Source organism: Pinus tabuliformis, chromosome J (genome assembly GCF_031772625.1).
Source record: "Pinus tabuliformis cultivar Carrire ecotype Pingquan chromosome J, CPIR1, whole genome shotgun sequence".
In the NCBI taxonomy this organism is placed as follows: domain Eukaryota; kingdom Viridiplantae; phylum Streptophyta; class Pinopsida; order Pinales; family Pinaceae; genus Pinus; species Pinus tabuliformis.
In genome coordinates, this window is record NC_142295.1 from 870994383 (window position 1) to 871020506 (window position 26124).

The following is a 26124-nucleotide window of genomic DNA, read 5'->3' on the forward strand; positions in this document are numbered from 1 at the left end:
GCAACAAAACTGAGGATCAGAGACTTGGAAAGAGGCATTCCATAAAAATAAAAATAAAATGAACATGATAGCTCTAGATCATAACAAACCTCAAAAACTTACATCATTATGACCTGCAATATATTTAGTTACTGAATGCAATACAATGTCTGCGCCGAGTGCTAACGCTTTCTGGTTAACAGGCGTTGCAAAAGTACAATCTATACAAACCAATACACCCTTTTTATGACAAATCTTGGAGACCAGCTCAATATCAATACATCGAAGATAAGGGTTTGTGGGAGACTCAGAGAAGAACAGAGAAACCTGCAGGGTAAAACTGGCAGTTAGCTGAAAATGTGAATGGCCTAGATGAAGATAATGGAAAACAAAAAAGCAACAACATTTCTGCATGTGAAGAATGAAATATTTGGACAACCTTAAGAACCTACATTGTTTTGCTCCAAAGCCATTTCAAGAGAATCTATGTCAGCAGGGTCAATTACTGTGGCCTGCATTTCAAAACAGAAAGGAATGTAACTTGTACAAAACCTAAACCTGCTGAGAGGGCAAAATGATGTAAATGCATAACAAAAATGTAAGCCAGCAAAGAGCTGTAAGATAATAATGTTAGGAATACATATGCTCAGATACATCTGAGCTAATGCTAAAACCTATGCAGTTCATGGATGGCTAATATATGTGGGTCCACGGAAACTTTATTTTTTGGTTATGATCTGTGTTACCAGATCCACCCCCAGTGTGTAGGATCTGTGAATCAGATCCAGATCAGTGAGGATCTGCCCAGGTTCTGTCGTAGAGATGGGCCCACTAGAGAAAGAAATGAATCCCACGGATAATGAAATGGATTATGAAACTTTGAAATAGATACTGAAACTTTCAGTGCTTTTTGATTCAAGAATAACCTGTTTTCATTAGATATATACATTCATGCACGTAAGTTCTAATTAACCCCCTTTCCAGTGTTTTACTGGTCGTCTAATAAACTAAAGTTAATATTATGTATTGAACAAACCACATTGATAATCATACACCATGCTCTGACTTGGAATTTAAATATTGCCAGCAACGACCATGTCTGATATACTTACCACACTTTCCAGTGATTGTACCAAAAGAAATACATCTCTAACAGCACTTGAATGTTCAAGCAATATATACATGAATAAGGAACCAATAAACATGGGAATAGTAAACAATAAAGGGGGAAATGATTTAAGAAATGTGAAATGACAACTTGACTTGTTAATTTCAAACAGATTTGTAGCAACGTGAGAAAGAAAAAGCATTCACATACTGTGATTCCCATTTTTGGCAGTACTGTTTGGATGAACTGCCTGGTTCGCCGATAGCAATCAGTGGTAGTAATTATGTGCCCCCCTGCCGGAACCAATGCCAGCATCATGGTTGTGGTAGCACACATACCTGAGGCCAGTAATAAGGTTGTCTCAGCCCGTTCAAGAGCACTGTACCAAAGCAAATATTAGCTAGTTAATTTTAAAAAGCTGTATTGTACATATTTTATATGACCATTTAATGAATCTGTTAACACATTAATCAGTTACGTAAATACAACTTTCAAACAAATATATCAAATAAGAAGTAACCTGCCTGATTTTTTCCTCGGCAACCTGTGTGGTAGGGTTGCCATAGCGTCCATATTCATAACTTGTATATCTTCCCTCCTAATGATATGCAACAATAGAGAAAATATAAGTGAAATGAGTCAAACGTGATCTTCTGATCCCATAAGCTGTAAAGATGATATTATTCATATCAGGGGTGCAAATACAAAAATTAGCCTTTGCAGGAAAATACAAGGATGGAAGCACATGAGATGAGCTATAGTAAACATACAACAGGCAGGACACTGATTGTTAACCACTGTCATTAAATACCTTGGAAGGGATAGAAAATAAGTGACAGATGATTGAAACAGCGTACACCAGAAAAGAAAGCAATATATGAAGGAAATACCTGGAATGCAATTAATTCGGCAGTATTTTTGAAAGTGTAGGTAGATGTCTGAACAATTGGAGTAGCAATTGCATCGGTGACTATAACACGTCCTGTCTTTTCACCTTCATAATCATAAAAAGAATTGTCAGAACAACATTAATAGTTCAAACCAATATTCTCCTTTGCACAAGAAAGCCAACCAGTATCACACACTGTCACTTACTGTTCGTAAGCATCTCATCAACCAACTTTTTTTTCAAACACAGTTCCTCTTATCACAATTGAAGCTGATGTGCCCCTGTGGGGGATCCATTAGCACACTTAAATTCAGTCACTATTTGGCTAAGCAACCACGAGTTGGGGAAATGTATTTCGACAAAATGAACCAAGACTTGCACTTGCGCCCACCCATTGTTGTGTGTACTAGCACGCGTCTAGAAGCACTAGCATGACACTGGCAGCAAATGAACCCTGGTGGGGAATATGTTAGGTACCCACTTTCACCAACCATGCAAGACACACTTGACCCATCAACCAACTTTAAAGACCACTCTGCATTTATTTTGTGGTATTAATGCATTGTCATGTAGAGTAATTAGATATTTCTTTGATATCGTCTTTGGGAATATTTAAACCCATAAAAATCAAAATTCCAACCGGTCATTTCCATGCATTGATTAAAACAAATTACAACACATAATTCTATCCAGGAAGAGGAACGGACTTAAGAAATTACAACTAATTGTTCAAATTTGTAACTAGTGTCACTCTTCATAACTGTATTTTGGATTATAACACTATTGTAATTGTCAAAAGAAAAAGAAAGTTATTTTTATATAAAAGAGGAAATTATTTATTTGAAGCATGGGTTTCATGCCCATGGTCTTTGGTCCTAGGTCCAACACCCATTGAGTGCTCTAGGGGATTTATCTTGAGTCAAAGTCAAAATCATGATGTAAAAGACCCATTGGGCACCTGTAACAAGAAAGAAGAAAATTATTTCATGTCTAAAAAGTCTCTAAAGAGTCCCCAAGACTAGTTTGGCTAGTCCCTTCAGGTCAGCCTAGAAGAGGCCTTTCCAGCATTCGAGAAGCATATATAAAGGAGTCTTCGGCTACCTCTTGTGATACACACACTTGACATGACTTATCGATGGCTAAAATGAAGAGCGAGGGTCCTATTGCACTCAAATTGTCAAATTGTCAAAGTTCCAAGGAAGCGGAAGTACCAACTTTTTCAACAAGGATCGGATCACATATTAGCAATCCATGTGTCATGGTCATGACTCATCCCATTCTGCAAGTTATATATTGTAAATGATCTTAGTAAACCTTGAGTCTATGTAACAACCTAGGTAAACCTATAATTTGATGATTAATTCCATCCTATGAGGTTTTTTAACCGCACAGATTACCTGTGTTTTTCGACACGGCTAATCAGAAGAGTTTTAACTTTTTTTCCTCCAGCTTAAACACCCAAAGCTAAGGTGAAATTTATTGTCGAATTGTTAGGTGAGTCCCCATGTTTTAGTTGAGTCTGATGTAAAAGTAGTTTGGGAATAATTTAAGTTAATTGGCTAAATTATTTTTATTACAAATCACTTGGTTTACTAGATCATATTGTGTCGCAAATGGGTTGTGCCTTGAGGGTCTAAGACGAATGTGTATTCCCTCTATCAGTCTTATAATATGTATTAGAGGGTTGGAAAAATAATTAATCCCCTCATGTGTAAATTAATTAATTTTTTTGACGAAATAAAATTAGATTCTAAGCCATAAAATTAATTAATTAATTAAAGTCAAGTTAAATTGTCTTAGGAAAATAAGTTCTCCAAATGGAAAAATTCGTGGGTCTTGAAAAAATCAATTTTTAAAGATCCTCCACCAAGGGAATATTGTCTTTTTCAAGAAAATTTGGACCCTTGGACCTTGGTGGTTAATTCAAAGTCAAATTTTTTCACGAAGTTAGCTCTAAATAATTAATTTTGAGCTACTTAAAATGGACTTAAATGATAAATTCGAAATTCTTCAAAAATAAAAAATCAAGGGCCAAGATTAAAAGATCTTGAAGTATTTATCAACAGCCAAGATTATTTTGACAAGGATCAAAGAAACTAGCCGTTATTTTTCCATTTGAAGAATTTATCTATAAATTAGAGAGTCATTTGAGTCTCTAATCATCTTGATCTCTAGCTAGAATTGTTGCTGAAGCATTTTGTAAACTATTGTCCCGTTGGGAACTATTTTTTCTACTATAATAAAAAACTTTGGGGTGCAACTCGAGGTGTTCTTGTCGCTGATTTGTGGTATGTATTGACTACAGGCTTCCTATGTGGTGTTTTATATTGTTATTTTGAAATAATACATAGTGTGTGCAGATATTAAATCCTTGGTCTCCATGTTCACAGACTGTGGGCAAGGGTTACTTTGTTTGGATCTCTAGTTTTTATATGGTGGATTGAATCTTCGCTTGGGCTATAGTGAGCATTAATTTTTCTGAAGCGTTTTAGCCATTCTTTCAAGGAAAAAATATCATAAAAATTATTTTCTCAAAATCCATTTGAAAACCCATGTATATTTTGTAAATAAATTTGTATATTTAGTTTTATTTTTGTATATATTGAGGTTTGGGTGTTTCTATTTTCATTTTTGCATGTTAGATCGAGAAACCAAGTGGGAGAAGAGCTAGATCTAGGCCCTTGAGGGTAAGATCTAGTCTCTTGGAAATTTTTACATGTTTCCCACGGAAAAAATCAAAGGAACTGAAGCCTAAATTTTTTTGAGCAAGGGTTTCAACCTTTTCGAAACTTCTAGGCCCAGACTTGCCTTGCCCTAGGCCTTCGTGCCCTCTTTTTCCCAAATGCAAGCCTCATTAGGCATAGTGTTGACCCTTTAAAGCCATATTCTTCAGCTTTGTGCCCCAATCTATCATCCTAGCCCATTTTCCTCCGTTAGCCCTGTTCTCCAATTTTTTGCCTCTTTTGCCCCAAAATTGACCCGAAATGCTAAGTTGAAGTTTTAAAGCTAAATTGTTGAAGTTTACACTTGTATATCTTAATACGTATCTTGTTTAAGATTGTATCACAACATTGTTAAGTACTCTTGCCCTAAGAAAAAATCTCAATAAGTACTTAAATAACTAAAGCAATCTTAACTCAAGATAATCTCACCCGTAACCTATTGCATAAGCATATTAGATTCAGATTGCATTAATAATTTACCTCCTAGCATAAGCTAGGCTAATAGAGACATAGGACAACCCTTATCTAGCTTGAGGGGCCTCAGCAACTCTTCGGTGGTTAACATGGTGACATTGCTTAAATTTAGATTGCAATAATAATTTACCTCCTAACATAAGCTAGGTTGATAGAGACATAGGACAACCCTTATCTAGCTTGAGGGGCCTCGACAACTTTTCCATGGTTAACACGGTGGCCTTGCAGTCGTCAAAGCCACAGTCTCTACAGCGCCAGAGGCATCAGGTGATAGGGACCTAACAAAAGGTATCATTAATCAGGCCCTAGTTTGTTTACTGTTAGCCTCCTTCCCACAACCTACCTTGGAGCCCAACTTCAAAATAGTTAGGGGAAGGTTATACTTAAACTACGCGTCTAACTAAAATTTACCAAGATCGCTGCATCTCTCATAGGTTCTAGGATTTGCATATCATATAATTCAGTCAACCATTCAAGCAACAGGTGTCCATCCAGTCATTTGGTTCCAATTTATAAGAAGCAAGAATTTGTGACTCCATTAAGGTACTAGTCTCATTATAGAAAATCTAATCTAATATAATCACTAATCTTTCTTAATTTCAACCAAGTGGCTAGGCCACTCATTCGTGTCTCCCAACTTGTTTTCCTTCATCTCATTCCATAGGGACTACCCCCCATAGCCTGTTGTTGGGAGACAACTAGAATAGAGTGGGCGAGGATCAAAGAGACAACCCCTGTCTTCAGCGTTGTCGAGGTGCCTGTACAATCTGGGCAACAACAGGTCCTAGAAAAGGACATGAAGGCAACTAAGAAGGAAGGAAGTTGGACTTTCTGTTTTCCTGGAATTTCTCCTTGAAGAATCCATCTCAAGCAAATTTTATGTGGCATCTAGGGTTTCTACAAGTCCAAGAAAATGCGGGAGTTTATTGCAGACATTATTTGAAGGGCAAATCTTTTTGTCATTGGCTGACCTGGTTTTGGAGAGTTTGTTTTTGGGTCTTAGGTCTTGGAAGTCTCCTTTGAAGAAAGATTCTATAAGAAGAAGTTCTCTATGTTTTCCCCTCTATTGGTTTTACCTTGGCTTGGAGCCTATCTCTAGTGTTCTCTTTATTGATTTTGTGATCTTCTTGTTTGGCATTTGTCTTGACGATGAAAAGAACACAATAATAATTATAAAGAAGTAATGTAATATCACAAGAACTTGTCAAAGAATAGAGAAATCATTTGAAATAAACCATAACTAAAGTTGCCCTAGATTTCTCAACATGGTACTAGAGCTTGGTTTATTGGCATGAGGGCAGCTAGAAGATCAAGCAAGTGATACAAGGCTTCAAGACATTGAGAAGAAGTCAAATCTCTAGGACTGAGCTCCTAGAAGGAAGAAAAAGACAATTCTGGGCATATTTGTAAGCCCTTATCGCAGTGACTAAGGTTGTGATCCTGTGCATGAAGAGCAAAGATTTTTGGAGAGCATTAAAGCTCTATTCACAAGGATCGAGAGGCTAGATCAATAGCCTATAGAAGGTCGAGCATCCTGAAGAAGAAAGTGTAGTTTTGGGCATAATCTATAAGGTCTGAAATCACTATTAAAGGGGTTCGAACTCTCTGTGCCACCTCAGAGATCTTAAGACTCAATATCATGTGCAGTTTTGTGGATGACCAAATTTATCTCAAAACATCTTGTGAAGCCTTGATAGCCAGAGAAAGGATAGCTTGTTGATAAACCAATTCAAAGTGTGTTTGATGCATTGTAGGCCTAATAGGTAGGCCTATCCTAAAGCTACAAGGAGGAGTCGAGACTCCCTCAAAGTTCTGAGCATAAGTGTGTTTGGAAGGCTTGAATTGAAGCCTCTATCATCTACAAAAGGAGCCGAAAACCTGTACATAGAAAAGGACCCAAGGCCAAATCTACAAGATTGGTCTATCACCTATATACAGTCACCATATTTGGAGTAAATTCGGAGTCTTGTATCTATCCTATACAGTGGTATAGAAGCCGAGACATCTGAGGCAAATGTTGGCAATCCTGTAACACATATATACATATATATTGAAAGCTTGAACAGTCACATTTAGAATCCGATTTTGAAGCCTCCTCAATGTTTGACAGTCAAGTTAGAATCCGATTTTGAAGCCTCCTCAATGTTTGACAGTCAAGGAATTTTTTTGAAGAAGCCCTAACTAGAGGGTCATTACAAGTTCTCATAATGGCATATGAAGTTTATCTCTCTTGGCAAATAGACATCATTGGAAAGGCAGTTAATTATCTAGAAAAGCTATAGGTATTCTATAGTTAAATAGGGTTTGGGAGGGGGAAATGGACCCCAAATAACATTTAGCTATTTCATAAAACACCTTGAAGTCCAAACCAATCAGCAAACCCCTTAAAATTTCATTAAAATAATGTTAAATCGCTGTTTTAGTGGGTTACGGGCCACTGTTTGTGACTCGGCCGAGTCAGTACAAGAAACGGCCGAGTTGGCCGAGTCAAACTGAGCCGTTTTTTGTACCGAGTCACTCCGAAGGGCAATGGAACAAACCAACTCGGCCGTTTCCGTTTCGAAACGGCCGTTTTTTAAAACTACGATTCTTATACAAGGAGATCCTCTTGATAAGATCCTCTTGAGTAAAGTCCCTATATCAAGGAGAAAGCATTGTCACAGCTCCCAGTGATCATGAAGAATTAAGTTATGTGGTCCTTGTCTTCAAGGTACATATAATTGTTTTTATGAATAAATGAATACAGACTTTAGGTTTCTGATACATGTTTTAACTTTTTATGGACCTCGAATTGTTGAAAGATTTTTGAATTATAAACTCTAAATGATACTTAGAAATCCTAATTGGTGATTGAAAACCCTAGATCTAATATTTTTAGATTTGGATATGAAAAACCCTAGGTTACAATCATACTCTTGTACTTGTGTATTTTTTGTAGTACTTATCAAACAAATGTTGCAGTTACATATAGAAAAGTTGACCTTATAAAGGGGTTCCTCAAGAAGAAGCCTTCGTCTTCTCACAAAAGGGAACAGATTCAAAGGGAGTTCTTCATTTGTAAACCCTACAAGGTTTGTTGCAAGAACAACTCAAGGTATGCGTAAAGACTTATAGTAGGTCTTCAGAAGAAGGTTCGATCATTTTATCTTTAGTATTCTACATTACTAACTCTCTCATATCTAGGATTTGCTACAGAATCATTAAGATCTTAATGAATATAGAATCCATTTTCAAGCATAGGATCTTAATGAATATAGAATCCCTTTCCAAGAATAGGATTTTAATGAACATAGAATCCTTTTGAGATTATCCCTTGTGAAATAAGAAATGGTAGAGTTGCAGGACCACAAAGAAACCCAAGGGGACCCAAACAAGACCTATGGTTTCAGGTGAATCTTCAAACAAAGAGCCTAGGTCAAGCAAGGGGGGAGAAGGGATCAGTAATAGATGAACTCCCTTTGAGTTTTCAAGCATAGGATCTTAATGAACATAGAATCCCTTTCAGACTATCCCTTTGAGTTGAAGCATGATTATTTTTGGATGCTAGAGGCCATGTTGAGCTCACTTGTTGATGTATTTTCAGTTTAGAGATGGATTTCACTCGGTGGTATTTTGGTTATGTGCGCCCTTGCATGCTATATAAATGAGGAGTTTTACTTATTTGTGTATAAATGGTTTGGATTCATATGGATGCACATGAATATATATGTTTTTCTTTAAAATTTGAATATTTTGTGTTTTTTGTTGACCGGGCTTTTGGTTCCAATCCGGTTCTGACCGATTCCCGATCCCAGGGGCCTAGCGGTTCGATGACTAGTCAAGTTCTGATAACATTGTTACTTATAGGTCAGCTCATTATGAACCTCGACTACCCACAAAGTGGGTTGGCACATGGCCAAAAGTGAAAATTAGGTAAAATATCTCAATACCCCTCAAGCTAAATAAGAGGCCACATAGACAATGTTACAGCCATAAATTATCATAAAAGATCATTGTATCATTCCACCATAATGTTTGTTGAGGTCATCAAAGGCCATACGACTCATGAATAAAGCCTTATGATTAATAAGGTAATTGATTGTGCTAAAAAGAGTCTTCAATGGTGCACACTCATCTTTGCTGACCAAAGGAGGGTTGCGCAAAATAAAGGCTTGTCATGAGGGTAACTCTAACAACAAAGAAGGTTGAGCAAAAAATTCAATGACATCGGTAACAGTGGCAATGACCCACTTGGGAAAAGATGGCAACAATGAAGTAGGAACACCATTATCATCATCATCACCATAAATATAAGAAAATGGAGGGCCTCTACCCATGCAAGCATTTATAAGGAGTCATACCAAAGACAACATCACCAAGTGTACAGTTGATGATAAATGTTGTACAAATAACCACTTCACCCTAGAAAGAAAGTTTCAATTTCTAAGTGAAGCATATAATAGGACATCTAGATGACAACACTATTCTTACACTCATCCACACCAGTTTATTGATTATAAGAAGTAATCTACTACCAAAAGATGCCAAGAGAGCAAAGAAACCCACAGAAGGCATTGTCAATGTATTATCCTCCTATATCAAATCAAACACTTGATCTTCTTATTACGTTAAGCTTCAACAAGGTTTTTGAACTTCCAAATTTGGCAAACACGTCATTCTTGGATCTAATGGTGTAGACCCATAAAAACAGAGAAAATTCATCAATCAAGGTGAGGAAGTTTGGCCCACCAAGAGAAGAAGTTTCCATGTGGCCACAGATATCATTGTGTATTAACTCAAGCGGTTTAGAAGCCCATATTGAATCATCCTTTGAAAAGGACTCTTAGTGATGCTTACCAACACACATCCCTCACAAACACCACTAGGAAGGTTGATTTTGTGGAAATGCTTTGGTGAGGTGAAGACAACTCATGTACCCCAAGGATACATGGTTGGGGTGAAGACATGCCATAACCAACTTACATCATTTGTATTAGCCACCATTGAAATGAACTTAATTGAAGTTAGAGGCATATAAGACACATCCTCGACTTGTATATACCTTCAATTTCATCATAGTATTGAAAGGCTGCAACTATGAAGTTGTTATTGATGTCTTTAACAACCCACATATTTGGCTACAAATCCACCTTTTTATTGGTGTAAGTAATACAACAAACACAGAAAATATTGGGTCCCAATATAGGAACATGGAGAACATCTTCGTAGTAAGCATTATCAACTTGAATAGTAATGCAACCAAAGACTAGAAGAGTGGAGTTGTCACTAATAATTACTGTTACCACTCAAACTAGCAAGGGTCCTGGAAGGGGATCCTATAGAGCAACTACTAGGTCGAGGGCAACAATGGAGCAATAGCCCACTATCACCTCAATTAAGGCTCCATGCTCTTTACAGACTTTCACTGATGGGAGGAGTTCTAGTATGAGAGGAATCATAAGGACGGATGAACTAATGATAAGATATAGAGTGATTCTTAAGGCCTATTCACAAGAGAGGCTCAGTTATATAGCTTGCTTAAGAAGCAAGGTGATGGGCTCTCCAAAAAGGGCCAAGGGGATACTTGAGCCTAGGTTTCGGGAATATGCCTTAACAAGGGGCTTCCTAGACATAACGATCCTTATAGAGGAATGGATTCTATGTAATCTTCGTGGAATTTGAGTTATGAAGTTGCGGGACTACAAAGAACCCAAGTGGACCCAAACTAGGTCAAGGGTGTGGAGTTGACCAATAATGGAGGGGCTTGACCTAGTTAGGGAGGAGAATAAGATCAAAGGACTAATTTTCTTTTGAAATCCAAATGCAATGATCCTAATGAGGACACTAACCCAAAGTGACCTAGGGAGGAGAACAGTCCCTGAGCTAGGGCTTGCAATATCTTGGGATCCCACCGTCGGATTGACCTCAAATTTGGAGGGCTCCTTGAGAAGACCCCAACGCAGTTGTGGACCAATTTTCAAGGGTTTTGGATGGCTATAAAATATTTCGCTTGATGCCCTAGGTGACCCTCTAGGGCTAGGCCTAGATTTGGAAAAGTGAAGAAAAAAGAGGGAAATTTGACCACCAAAGGGATACAAGGATCAGTTCCTTATTGCTTGGGCTTAATGACGTCAAGATACACAGATTGAGGATTTTCGTAAGTTGAGCCCTAATTAACCTATGCTAGCCTATTCAAGGGCAGCAACTAGGTAATTAGAGATTTACACTTCAAAATTGCCAAAGAGATAAAGTTTTGAGGCTTAAAACCTATTAGGTGCCTCTAGGAACATTCACCCACTCTCTTCAAGTACAACGCATGCATTAAATCACTTATTCAAGGTTCCCAAAAGAATTTTGCATTTACTTTAACCCATACAAGAATAATGATAACCATAACATGCAGTAAACCAGTAAAATAACAAGAATAGCATCAAAATTTGACTTACGTGAGAGTATATCCATTCATCAACTTTGCATTAGAAAGAAGCTCCAAAGACAATAGCGAAAATCCAAACATCATAGTGCATCAAGAATACTCCAAAAAGTTTACCCAACAAAAAGTGTGAAAATCTCTCAAGAGATACTAATCCAATCCAAGTGATGATGAGAGAAATGAATCATCCTCTCATCTATTTATACAATCCAATAGGGGATTCGAATAGCCTAATTTGTCTGTCTTAACCGCAAATAATAAAATAATGCTCAATAATGACAAGACTGGGTGACAAGCCCACCAAGATAGCTCAATAATACACAATAAGGCCTCTCAAGAGGGAAAAGTAATGAACAAGATGAGTCATTGGGCCATTGAGAAGGCCTAATGAAGTCCAAAGTGTGCCATGGTGAGAGAATGGACTCCAAACATAATGGACAAGGGGTTGGCCCCTTGTTTTTCCAAGCAATTGTGGTTCTCCTGAGTGGGTATTGGGCCATTGAGAAGGCCTAATGAAGTCCAAAGTGTGCCATGGTGAGAGAACGGACTCCAAACATAATGGACAAGGGGTTGGCCCCTTGTTTTTCCAAGCAATTGTGGTTCTCCTGAGTGGGTGTGGGGGCACGATGACATCCTCATGGGCCTCCAAGTGGATCGAAAATGCCTGTAAACCATCTGTAAATGCTAGGATGAGACACATAAGCCTTCCTATGTCTCCTGTAGTGAGACACATCCTCATTTGGACCCTGGAACCTTTGCCAAGTGTGTGGTGCAAGTGTGGAGTCGACTAGGTATGGGGATCTAGGTGCATCATCCTCATCCAAAAAGTGGAACACCAGCAATCTCTAAAGGGCACTAGGGATCCATGAAGTGCTCTATGCTATGGTGGAGGCACGTGGCTCTCAACGCTCACCCTACAAGTTCCAATGTGGCCCTCTAGAGGGCTAGAACCCCGCATAGGGAGACCAAACCCCCAAATGGACACTCCCCTGCAATCCTGCATAAGATCCAATGCGTCCCCTTGCCCTCCAATACAACAAATCATCAGAATAATTAAGCAAAAGAGTTTACAAATCATGGATCCAAGTGGGCACTTCATGGTGGCATGCCCTTCCATAGTGGGCTTTGGCATGTACAAGTGTCTCCAAGCTTAATAAGAGGGTTAACCAAGGACCCTATTAGGTGGTTTCAGCCTTCAAAGGGGGTAACATGTCCATGGTAGTCCATCAAATGGTTGTGGCATGTGATATAATGATGAGATGGAGTGGGGATCAAAGGAAAAACTCCAAGCCACATGTTAGGGTACAAGGGTAGCTAAAATAAGGTAAGCCCACACTTGGGTATATGAGTGTAGGAGGGAGAAATCATGGTACATAAGTTACCCCGACCTTTGTTTTTCCACCCTTCTTCATATGTCTTTTGCCTTTTATTGATTTTTCTTCATAACTGCTCGGGGCTCCAGGGAATGAGAGCATGATGTGTGGTATATAACAGTAGGTACCCCCTTTTAAGGTGGGGCATATCATTGCCCACCAAGGGTTGGGATAATCATGGATTCCTTAATATGGAGGGGGCTCATTTGGGGCCCATAGGAACCAAGGTGATGGCCATAAATAACGGGAAGAGCTTATGTTTGGCTTTTGCCCACGTGCTAAATTTTTATGTCCTGACTGTCTTTTCATTTTATGGTACATTTCTTGTTGTGAGTGGCCAAATTATGCTTTTTCTTTTCTTTTTAGCTGCATCAACCTATGGGGCATCGTTCCAGGCCCGGCCCAAAGTATGGACAAGGGGAGGGGGAGGCTAACAATTTGTGGACCCAGTGAACACATGTGGACCCCGATGGGAAATATGATGAATGGGGTTGTAATGAGCAGAAGGGATTGATGTATATGGTGCCGAGAAGTGGACTACGCAACCAAAATCAGGATTTCCCATGTAGTGTCAGCCCTAAAGCTAATAGCCAATAAAGGAGATACCACAAGACTAGCATACAAGGCTAATCATCAAATCGGGCAGAGGAGACAAGAGTACAAACCTAGGACACACTTTCTGTCGAATCCCCCTACCAATCCATGCCCAAAAGTGCCCATGAAATGTAAACAAAAATACTCAATTACACCAATGAAAAGACATACATTTGGGGTCAAGAAGCCCACCTTCAAACATACGACCATAACAAATGATTAAGGCACCACATGGCTGGCTCAGGTAGCGGAGATAATGGCACGTCAAGCTATTTGGTGGCTGTAAGGCGCTGCCAGCTGAGGACCATATAGGAGAAAATTTTATCCTATGATGCCACCCACGAATGGTGGGTAATAATTACATCCTCATGTTTATGCTAATCATTGTAATTGGAAAGACGTCAAAGCCTCTCATCATATCTCTAGTAGCCCATAATCTGCAATCCATTCTTGAATGGAGGTGCACAACCATAGAGTAGTGTGCATAGCTAAGTGCGCAAAGTCTACGAGCACACCAACCTTATTTTCAAAGAGACCATCAATTTCATTTGTTTGTTGAGCAATATCTTCAATCTTTTGAAGTTGAAGGCGACAACTTTTGAACAAATGACTATCATGGCAATATGAACATATCGGCCCCTTCTTTTTGGAAAATATGAAAGTGTCCCCTGGAGACTTGTGCATACATGAGGAGGGAGTAGCCTTAGTGTGGGCATGCTCCTACTGAGATAGTTCACTCAAGTTTCTCAAGGTGACTTGATGATGGATAAGATTACAATGTACATCATCCAAAGTAAAAAAAGGGCACATGTAGTTGCATGTGTTAATTTTAGTATATTTAGCACTTTTCTAATTGTAGCTTAAATCTAAGTTCAATTATGCACATGCATGCAAATAAGGGCCCAAATCCCTACAATGATGCATGCTCGCATGCCTCTAATCATCTCTAGTTGAGGCACTAGCATGCATGTTCCAAATTCAATATACCTACTATTCTTCCTACTCTATAGAGAAGGAATTAGGGATATATGATTAATTATTTAGTTCAACATCAAGCAATGAATTAGCGTGTTGTATTTTTCCTCCATTCAAAATTGACGAGAATGCAGTAGCAGGTGTTGGAAATCCATCTACTAAGTTATTGTTTTGCTTTTAACAGTTACTTAGCTAGTACCCACAAATAGGGTGAATAAGGAAGCAAACCCCTATCCACCTCTTTACAACAATCACCAACTAGATTTAACATGTGGGAGCTCAAACACCTAAAGCGCATGCACGATATGGCGAAGGAGATGGTTAATGATGAAAGGTGGCTAGTACATAAGCCATTTATGGAAACAGTTGTGCATTATATCCACCATTAGGCCACTCTAATGTATGAAACCTTCACGACAGCTCCAGCCTTCCTTCAGCCATGTGGAATGGACAAGGGTTTGACTGTTGATGCACCTAGGTTCCTCAACTCAATGTGGCAGGCGCATGATGTTATGACTTATGGGTATACTATGAATCTTTCTTGTCTTTGCTTTTGTAGTTAGGGGAGTCGCTTGCTCTTTCCCTGTAATCCTCTTTTTTCACTTTGGGTTGCCTACTTTATGCGGTCTAAGCTTTGTAAAGGTACTTTTATCATGCCACACTATGGCACTTCTATCTCTAGTTACCAAGGCAGAGGTGGATCCTCTAGTTCCTATGATGAGAATGCAGGCCCCTACATCCGTGAAGGGCGCTCTAGTGTTAATTTAGGTATGTTCTATGCTGAGAGTAATTTATTTCAATTTTCATAGTTAGCTCAATATCTTTTCCAGATTAGCAATCACATTAGCATTAAAGTAAATTGCCGATAGAACATGAACATAGATCGCAGAAGACAAGCCAAGACAAGAGGACACAAGATGTGGCGCTAGCCAGGGACAAACCCCAATGCGGGGAAACCGTCGATCAATTCTTCTTATATGTTCTTCAATAGTTCAACAGAGAGAGAGAGAGAGAGAGAGAGAGAGAGAGAGAGAGAGAGATCATATACAACAGAAGTCAACATTTTGACTTATCTAAATAAGAGCATAGATCATCTCTAAGTAGATGATACATGAGGTAGCTGAACTCAGTTGAAGACAAGTTGCTTCAACTGATTCTCCCAGGTGACTCCATCACCATGCTGCACCTATCATTGTGTTGCTCCTCATCATCATGTTGCACCTCACCATGCTGCACCATGTTGCACCTATCATTATGTTGCTCCTCATCATCATGTTGCACCTCACCATGCTGCACTCATCATCACTATGTTGGACCTCATAACCATGTTGCACACATCATATTGTTGTACCTTATGTCGGCACTGCTGTCCCATGTGTCATTGTTGCACCATGTTGCCACAGCTGTCCCATGTGCCATAGTTGCACCATGCTAGCCACTGTTGTCCCATGTGGCATACTGTTGTCCCACTGTTAGTGATATTGCCATTCCATGTTTGGCATATTGTTGTCCCATTTGCTATGCTCCAACAAGCACCATTGCCTAGTTATCCCATTTGGCATGTTGTACATTGTTGTTGTCCAAATGAGTTCGCAGCACTATGTTATTATTGTTGTCCCATTGTAGCCTTGTTGCACCATGTCATTGATTGTTGTCCTATTGCTTTCTCCACCAAGTGACCTTGTTGTCCCATGTATCTAGCTGCCAACACACCATACAAATGTTGCTCCAAATATGTTTGTATATTGTTGTTCGTGGTTGTTCTGGTTAGGGCACTAGGGCAGCCCTAAACTCCTCACACAGTCCTTGAACAACCCTCAAGAAAACTGCAGCACACCCTCATGAGACACCTCCCCTAGCACGTTGTTGTTTTGGGCATGTTTGAGCCCTCAACCTCTCCACGTTGTCCCTGTTTTGAGGTGGTTAGGACTGTGGCCTACCACAGTCCCACGCTGTCACCTACAGCCCACTCAAAATAGGCTTCCCTTACCTTTTCACTGCCCCAAACAAACCTGTGATCACCCTTCTTCAACTCAGCCTCCAAGCTCAGCTCCTCGGCCCTCTAACAGCAGCTCGGTTAGCCTTGAACCAGACCTTAACTCCCTCGCTGCCTTGGCCTCTTCTTGTAGCATCATACGCTGCCCTTTCTTGCACCCAAGACACCTCAATAGACCTGCGTCTAGGGCTTGAACAAACCTATGGTTAGGGCTGGGCAGACCTGCGGTTAGGGCAAATTTAGGACAGCGTTAGGGCTGCTTTAGGACTGCGGCTAGGGCTTGTTAAGGCCTCCTCCATAGTTGCGTTAAACTTCTTCCATGAGCTCCTTTAGGTCAACGTAGATCCCTTCCATAGCTTCGCTGGCCTGTCTTCTTTGTTGTGGCTAGGGCAGCCTCCTTTCCTCCAACGTCTAGGGCTTCCACTCCTTGATCTCTCTTCCACTAAAACCCAAAACAAGTGGAGAGAAATCAAGAGTGAAGTGTGTGTGAAATGACTCTCAAGTCATCTCCTTTTATACTAAAACATTGAGCACATGTGGGTGTTATTTAGTTGTTGGCCGACCTTGACGAATTGTCTTATAACACAAATAAATTCATAACTCCATGAATACTTATCGGAATCAGATGATCTTTAGATCAATTGGATCCAAGAAAAATATCAGCAGCCATAAATAAGATGACCCACATGGAGTTTGGCCCTAGTTGCCAATTTTAACATCTAGCAACTCCACTACTCGTGTGCATGCGTAGGCCAGAGATTCTACCACTATTTTTTGGAGCAAGTCCCCCCTCACATTCAAGAAGACACTGGGATGGTGGAGAATGAAATTTGCAAGGAGTGTGGGGATATCTTTAATTGGGATATAAGTGTTCAATTGAAACAACAGGGCGCAAGAAACCAAATATTGGAAGAATGTGGACTTGTGTTAGCACATGAAAATGCTTGTGAGGATGCTACTGATGCAAAAAAGTTGAAGCTAAGGAATAATTTGGCTGCAATTCGATGAAATTCAACTTCAAATGAAAGACGTGATGAAATTCAACTTCAACTGAAAGACGTCAATGCCAAACTACTAGCCTCAACACAGTCATCATGCTACTCAGTGTTGTTATTCTTGCAACCGACAGCTCAAACCCTACCCCAAGTACTACCTATCACATAATTAATTAGTTTTATTATCTTTACTATATTTTTAGTTTTTGCAATTGCGACAATTAGGGCCTATGACTTGTCGAGGACAATTCCTAGTATTTTTTAGCATTCAGACTTCTGCATCCTTTTGCTTTTAAGATTGAATTTATCTTGGATAATTTGGCTAAAAACTCTATTCCAATGCTACTAGTCTGGATTCCCTAGGCATGCCAGCAGCATTGGTCATTATATACAGTTTAACTATTTAGAAATCAATGACAAGTTAGGTTACCCAAAAAAAAAGTTACTTAGCAAGTATGTTGTAATTATGTTTTCCTGCTTAATAATAGTGATGTGAATTAGGACGAACTTGTGAGTTTTAATTCTATATTTTCTACAATATTAGCAAATTCTAGCATTCCTAGAACAATATTTTTGAGTAGCTTTAAACGTTCATCTATCTAGTAGGTTATGGATTCTTTGAGTGCAAAGCCCCTTTAACATGGTTTAAGAAAAATCAATGTGGCATCACAACAAAGTTGTTAAAATCTTCCAGATTCCATGCATTTTTGGGGCGGAGAGTTGTTAGTGGGTTTTGTTGAAAAGTGTAACTAGGTTCGGTCTTCATAATGACGTGTAATTGTGATTTTATGTAATTGATGAAAAGAAGAAAAATAAAATTATTATTGTAATGTTTGTCTCATGGGTTTCATGAGCAAGGAATTTTATTTAAGTGATGGCTCCCATTAAGAGCCTTTGGGATTTGTCATCAAAGTCAATTTGAGTCTATGTCATTTATGAAGGACCCTTCTTGGGCATACTACATTTTATGTGAGTCATTAGATAAGTATAAATAGCCCTCCAAGACCAAGCAAAGTATCCTCCTAATGTCGGCTTCAAAAAGAATAATGTAAATTCCTCAAAGGACATGTCGGCACACATACGCTCATGTTGGCTCATATACAGAGGCAAACAACTATTTATAGGCAGCTTGGCTTCATTTCAGAAGGTAGACTTCCATGAAGTTTTTTGTGATGGTCTGCGGTGGACAGAAGTGCGAGAAAGGAAGATAGAAGCCTCTCATAACTAGCGAAGTAAAGGACAGGAAGAGCGAGGTTCTTATGGTACTCTATGGGACTATTTTAAGGGCAGAAAAATACCTATACGTGTTAGAAGTCTGTTACAACAATAGGGGATGAAAATAAATCTATTGTAGCAGTGAAGTCCAAGGAGAGAAGAATTTTGTTGCAACAGTGGTGCAGTCCTCCTAGGGATGTCTATGTGGAAGAAGGTCAAAGGTCCAAAGTAGAAGAAAGCCAAGGTTGAAGAAGAAGTCAAGGAGGAGGAAGGAGCAGAAAGTTGACTATCATTGACTAAGATCTTGTGTCTTGGTCTTGGAGTGGCAAATAGGTTAAGGGTCTTGGTCTTGGTATTCGTCAATTGGAATCTCTATAAAAAGAATTTGTTCGGGTTTTCCTCTCAAAGAGTGAGAGGTTTTGGCCCTAGCTGATAGCCTATATTTTGTGTCTCTTGTCCCTTTATAGTTTATGCATTGGTTGGTGTTTGATGAAGAAGAACACTGAGAACCCAAGTAAAAGAAGATCCTAATCTAAAGAAGTAAAAAATACTCACAAGCAGTTACTAATAGAAGCGAAATCACATAATTACTACGCCCTAAATTTCTCAACAAGTTTCAGTGGGTAGCATGTCCAAGATTCAATGATTGACGTAGAATTGTGCCAGTGATCAATACATGGACCTGCAAAGGGTTGTGGGGTGAGAAGAAGATCTAGTGATCGCAGATTGTAGCTTGTTTAAAGGAGTTGCAAGAATGACAATTCCCAATATACAAGAGGGTCACTTGTTCAAGGGAGCCTCCAATTTTGTTCCATGGAAGTTGAGATTGCAAAACCTCCTAGAAATGGCAAACTTGCAACACTTTAGAAGAAGGTGGTTGCACTGCCTACAAATCTCACAGAACATGACAAGAAGGCAATGGCAACAAAGTGAATCCAATTTGATGAAGTGAGGAATCAACTAATCCCTAATATCCTTGAGAAAAAGACTACCAAATAGATGTGTGATACCTTGGAAACCTTGTACCAAAGTGTGAATGCATCCAAGAAGATGCTCTTAAAGAACAAGCTTAATACTACCTACATGAGCAAGACAAACACAATAAAAAGCTATCTCGTGAAAATGGCAAAGCTGAGAGATCAAATTGTAGTAATTGGGGACATAGTTGAGGATAATGAGTTTCATTTCTTTGAATTACTTTAATCCATCACGGCACAACTTGGTCCAAAGCATTTATGGATGAGAGAAATTACCTAGCTCCAAACAGGTGTGGGGCGTGTTCATTGGAGAGGAGATGAGACTACAACATGTCTCAACAAGTTATGAAAATATCCAAACCTATCCCTCATCAAGAAGGTGAGGAAGCGAGGCAAGAAAGGATCTGGTAAGGGTCACAAAAAAAAAAGACTTGAGATCTTCTAACCAACAGAAGAAGGATTAAGGTCATGTCAAATGCTTCAATTGCAGCAAGCATGAACATTATGCTTCTCAATGTCTTCAAAACAAGAAGGGGAATGTAAGAAGCAACAAAATCAGTTTGCAAGAAGCATTGAAGCTTCAAGAGTGGATCAGCTCATAGTCTCAAGTGTTGAGTGGTATGTTGACAGTAAAGCCTCAAGACACATAACTCTGAACAGATCAACCTTTAAGTTGGAGTTATAGCATATTGACATGCAAGTGGAGATTGTTGATAACGGCAAGTACACAATGGTTGGGTTGAGGTCTATTTCATTCCACATGTCAACCAAACATTTTTGGATCTATATGAGTCGTTGTCTGTTCCTAGTACAACTAAAAATATCCTTTCAAATTTGTCTAAAAGATTGAAGTCTAGGGCTAAGTTTGATGATCAAGAAGTGATCATTAGAAGTCAAAACCCTCATCCTAGTCACGTGTTGGCCACGGGAGTCAAAAAGGGTAGCCTTCATAAACTACTAGCATATCTAATGAAGCAGATAATTTTGTTAACTAACCATGGCAATCTATGAAAGCTTTGGCACAAAAAGACTTGATCAATGGACCTATGGTTCCTCAACTTTTGTAAAGTACACGGTGGTTGGATTCCCAAACTTCAAGGTGAAGAAAAAAGAAGTGTGTAAGAAATGAGCACTCAATAAGCATGCAACGGCTGCTTTCCCAAGTAACAAGTACAGATCAAGACGAATTCTCAATCTGATTCATTAAGATATGTAAGGATCCATGTCATTAACTTCATTAACAAGTAATCTTTATTATGTTGCTTTCATTGACAATTATTCCAAAAAGACTTCAATATATTTTATGAAGACCAAGGGTAAGGTTTTTCATAGGTTTCAAGAGTTCAGAGCTCTTTTAAGTTGCACGAAAAGGGGAAACGGGTACGAGTTTCCGAAACGGGCACGAGTACGAAACGTGACCCCCCCAAATTTTGGAAACGGGGAAACGCAATATATATATATATATATATATATATATATATTAGGATATTTGAGAAATATGTGCAATCATAAAGCATATATGATACATTCTAATTTATTACATTATGATTAAATTGTCAATGCATAAACTATAAGTTTCTAAATTTACATCATATTTACTCATGAATGATCACATAATGAAAATAGCAATATCTAGCCCACGGGGCTTTGGATTGATGGTGAATAGGTGCACTGTTAAGGCACTCCTTGTGATAGGTCACTGGTTCAAATCCCTTGTGGGTGCTTACCTACCAAAAAAAAGAAATAGCAATATCCAAAATCAGCCACGAGAAATTTCTAATTTCTTGTCTCGTGCTTGATTGGGAGTCTCCTCCTACACAGTCGAACGACTTTAGTGCTCTTGATTAAATACAAGTTCCATACCCTAGTACCCTACGTGCTCTTAATTATTGGGAGTATCCCCTACATAGAGGGGTTGGTTCTCTTGATTAAATACAAGTTCCATACCCTAGTACATGACAAAATCCAATGGAAACATTGCAATCCCCCCAATCCTGAAATCCTGAAAAACAGATAAGTCTGTTGGATTTTGAGTGAGATCTAAAATTCTACTTTCTCCATATGAAATCCAATGAGGGCGAAACCACTCTCAAACATCCTGAGTCATTTCATGGTAATGTTAAAAATTTAAGTAAAAGGATGAAGAATGTCACTTTTACTTTAAGAATTTAACATTACCATGAACTGCATATCAACACTAGGGCCATAGGCTTGAACATTAAGCTGCCCCACTAAAAAAATCCTCTTTTTTATAACTTGAGAGGCATCTAGAAGCATCCAGAAGATATTTTAGTCGCCCAATAAAAAATTAGAAGCAAAAATATAAAAAATAAAATACAAGAAAAAGTCAAGTTAGAAGAGGAAACTCCACCGTACGGCCTAGAAACGCGTTTTCGGCCGTACCGGCCATGTTTCCTCGTTGAAAAACGAGCCAATATGGCCGGAAATGAGTTTCTAGGCCGTACGGTACGAGTTTCCTCGTTTCCATTTCGTTTCCAGCCGGAAACGGACCCTTCTCCAACGTTTCCTGCCGAAAACGGACCCTTCTCCAACGTTTCCTGCCGGAAACGGACCCTTCTCCAACGTTTCCTGCAACTTAGGAGCTCTTGTTTAGAACCAAATAGAGAGTTAATCGAGGTGTTGAGCTGGATGGGAATATACCTCAAATGACATTGCTTCGTTTTGCTAAAAAGCGAGAATCAAAAGGGAGTTGACAGTATCCTACAACCAACAATTGAATGGAGTTGCTAAAAAAGGAATAGATCCATAGTAGAGACTATAAAGTCTACGGTTCACAACCTAGATCTACCCATCTTCCTTTGGGTAGAAGCATGAGCATGTTCTATTGCAATCTACACAATAAACAAGTTTCCTCATCGGGCGTCCAACAAGGAGAAGATGCCAATGGAAATCTTCACAACAGAGAAACCAAATGTTTCTCATTTCAAATTATTGAATTTTCCTTAGACCCTAGATATGATCTGAGGTTAATCACACACAGAAACACACTAGGAACTCTCAACTTACTAGCACTTTGCATAGTGGAAATCTTCAACAGTGAAATCAATTAAGTACACAGTGATTTGAGCCCAAAGATCAATTATTTTAATAGTCAATCAATAATAGAATCATGGGGCTCTCGTACCAGGGATCACGGCCATCTATCACTAGTACAGCCAGTGTACATAGTATACAAGCAAGGCTTGAGATCTGCTTCTTCAGATCTTCAATCTACCCAAAAATACAAGAACAAATATACATGACATACTTGTTCATACAACCCTTTTAGCACCAACCCTTTCTCTCCACATTTGTCTTGACACCTAGCAAGTCATTTACCTCCTTTGACCACAGAGAAATATCTCCTACTCCTCTATCCACCAACTACTCAAAATGATCTATTCCTTCAGATCTATTGCACATATCAACCTCAGAGTATCAACAACTCACAAAGAGTTTAGTCCTTCAAACCACTGCATTCTAGCCCTCGAAATCATGTTATTCACAATTTCATTTGTGAACAGACTTCTTCCTACTCTCAACAACCCTTCTCCCCTTAGCACATTAGCCTTACCCTCCTTCGATGGCTTCCCACAAACTTTGAGGCACCTCAAGCTATTTCTATAGGCCCCGGAGGCCTCTCAGCCTTCTTTCCTCCCTACAATCTAACCTGAACCAACTGCGGCCCTCCTCTGTCTAATCAGTTGAGGCCTCTTAGCCCCTTTACTTACCTGCGGCCCTTTTATTTAAGCTCCAACTCAAAAATCCAAGGACTAAGGCCTTCTTTTAGGGCTTCAAACCTCCCTCCCTTGAGGCAAAAAAACCCTAACCATAAGTCCCTTTCAATCTGCAAACAGAGATAGCAATGATCACCTCTTTGTATCACAAAACTTTTGCTTGGACAAAGACTCCGCCTTACTAAACCCTCGGCCTTCTAGGATAGACAAATTCGACCTCCAACAGATCCTTCTCTTGCTTGTCCTTATCTTCTAAGGTTGTGGTTCTCCTTAAATTTTGTATGCTTACAAGATGGGCGTTATGATGTTAGCTCTGCCCTCATCCCTCCACAAATCTTTGTTCACTCTGCCTCCTTTAGCAGCTTGAACGGATCTTGTTCCTTGGCCTAGATCAAGCCCTAATCTATTCAATATGATCTCCAACCCCTCAAGATTTTGGTCATCTTGTTGATCTTTGACTCCTAGGGCACTCCCTACAAAAGAGAAGTCACATCACTCTTGCACACAATGACCCTCTCCTTGGCTCTCCTTTATTTTATCCTTTTCACTTGGGTCACTTAAGAAACCTCTAGACTTAAAGGTTTTAGCCTCTCCACCCTTTAGAATAAATAATTATTTCTTTTTAGGTCATAAACCGACACTTTGGGTCCAAAACCCCACTTCTGGGTCAATTGCCCCACCAATCACTTTAGTTGGGTATCCTTCTCAGAAATACCTTCTGAGCTACCTAAAATCTAACACTCCCTCTTAGTGAGGAAGGTATTTCCTTCACGCTTCCAGCTCCATGACTTTCCTTGCATGCCCATGACCATCCTCACATGAGTCATGACTTTCCTTGCGTAGCCATATCTGTCCTCGTATGTGCCACGACTTCTTTGTACTTGGCCAAGATTTGTCTTGCATGGTGCATGAATGTTCTCGCATGCAACATGACTTTTTTCAGCGTGATCCATGCATGTCCTCACAGTATCTACAACTTTCCTTACACCACCATGAATGTTCTCTCATGGTCTGTCACTGACCTTACATGAGCTGAAAACTCCTCTATCTCATTACAACTTGAAGATTTGAACTTCCATAGGGCAACTGACAATCCTTCGCAGTCTCCCTCTAAAGCTAGACTCCCTCTGAGCCTACACAACCTCCACTGGCTCGCTCTACTTCCTACACACACTCTGATCCACACGCTCTTCAAAGTGGCTTAGATACCACGTTGAATTTTCCTTAGGCCCTAGATCTGGCCTAAGGCTAATCACACACACAAACACACTAGGAACCCTCAACTTACTAGCACTTTGCACAACAGAAATCTTCAACATTGAAATCAATTAAGTGCACAATGATTTGAGCCCAAAGCTTGATTATTTTATTATTCAATCAATAAAAAATTATGGGGCTCTCGTACCAGGGATCATGGCCCTCAATCACTAGTACAGCGAGTATACATAGTATATAATCAAGGCTTGAGATATGCTTCTTCAGATCTTCAATCTGCCCAAAAAAACAAGAACAAATATACATGACTTACTCGTTGATATAGCCCTTTTAGCACCAGCCCTTTCTATCCTCATTTGTCTTGACACATGGCAGGTCCTTTGCCTCCTTTGACCACAAAGAAATATCCCCTTATACTCTTATGTCCACTAGTGTCTCATAATAATCTATTCCTTCAAATCTATTGCATATATCAACCTCAGAGTATCAACAACTCACAGTGAGTTTAGTCCTTCAAACCACTACATGTTATCCCTCAAAATCAAGTTGTTCCCAATTTAGTTTGTGAACAAACTTCTTCCTACACTCAACACATCAACCTTACCCTCCTTCGCTAGCTTCCCATGGACTCTGAGGCACCTCGGGCTAATTCTACAAGCCCTTGAAGCCTCTCGGCCTTCGTTCCTCCTTGCGGCCTAACTTGAACTAGTTACGGCCCTCCTCTGTCAAATCAGTTGCAGCCTCTCGACCTATTTTCTTGCCTGCGGCCCACTTCAAGTGATCTTGGTCTGCCTACAGCCCTTCACTTATGCTCCAGCTCAAAAATACAAGGACTGAGGCCTTCTTTTAGAGCTTCAAGCCTCCCTCTCTTGAGGGAGAACAACCTTGACCACAAGTCCCTTTCAATCTACAAACAAAGATATCAACGATCACCCCTTTGTAGCATAGAACCTTTACTTGGATAGAGACTCGTCCTTCTAGGACAGATAAATTCGACCTCCAACAAATCCTTTTCTTACTCATCCTTGCTTCTAAGGTTATGGTTCTCCTTGGGGTTTGTATGTGCTCACAAGATGAGTGCTATGACGTTAGCTCTGCCCTCATCCCTCCACGGATCTCTGTTCACTTGGCCTCCTTCAGCAGCTTGGACAGATCTTGTTCATTGGCCTAGATCAGGCCCTAACCCTAATCAGTATAATCTCCAACCCCCTCAAGATTTCGGTCCTCTTGTTGATCTTTGACTTGACATTCTCAGAACAACAGATCGTGCCTTCTATCAAGGGTACTTGGCCTCCATGAGCAAAACTTGGCCCTCTTAGGGAACTCCATACACAAGAGAGGTCACATCTCCCTTGCACACAATGAGAATCTCCTTGGCTCTCCTCTATTTATCCTTTTCACTTGGGTCACTTAGAAAACCTCTAGACATAGGGTTTTTGCCTCTCAACCCTTTAGAATAAAT

The 26124-nt window shown here is 39.6% G+C and overlaps 1 protein-coding gene across 1 annotated transcript in view; it reads right to left on the reverse strand.

Annotated features, from left to right (window-relative positions):
• LOC149229450 (cystathionine gamma-synthase 1, chloroplastic-like) overlaps positions 1-26124 on the reverse strand; it is an 80546-nt gene that overhangs the window by 33048 nt on the left and 21374 nt on the right. The window contains exons 2-6 of the mRNA XM_089378653.1: positions 1978-2081; positions 1612-1685; positions 1298-1466; positions 432-491; positions 103-306 (exon numbers count right to left, since the gene is read on the reverse strand). Coding sequence (XP_089234779.1) covers positions 103-306; positions 432-491; positions 1298-1466; positions 1612-1685; positions 1978-2081 — 611 coding nt within the window. The remainder of the gene's footprint in view (positions 1-102; positions 307-431; positions 492-1297; positions 1467-1611; positions 1686-1977; positions 2082-26124) is intronic.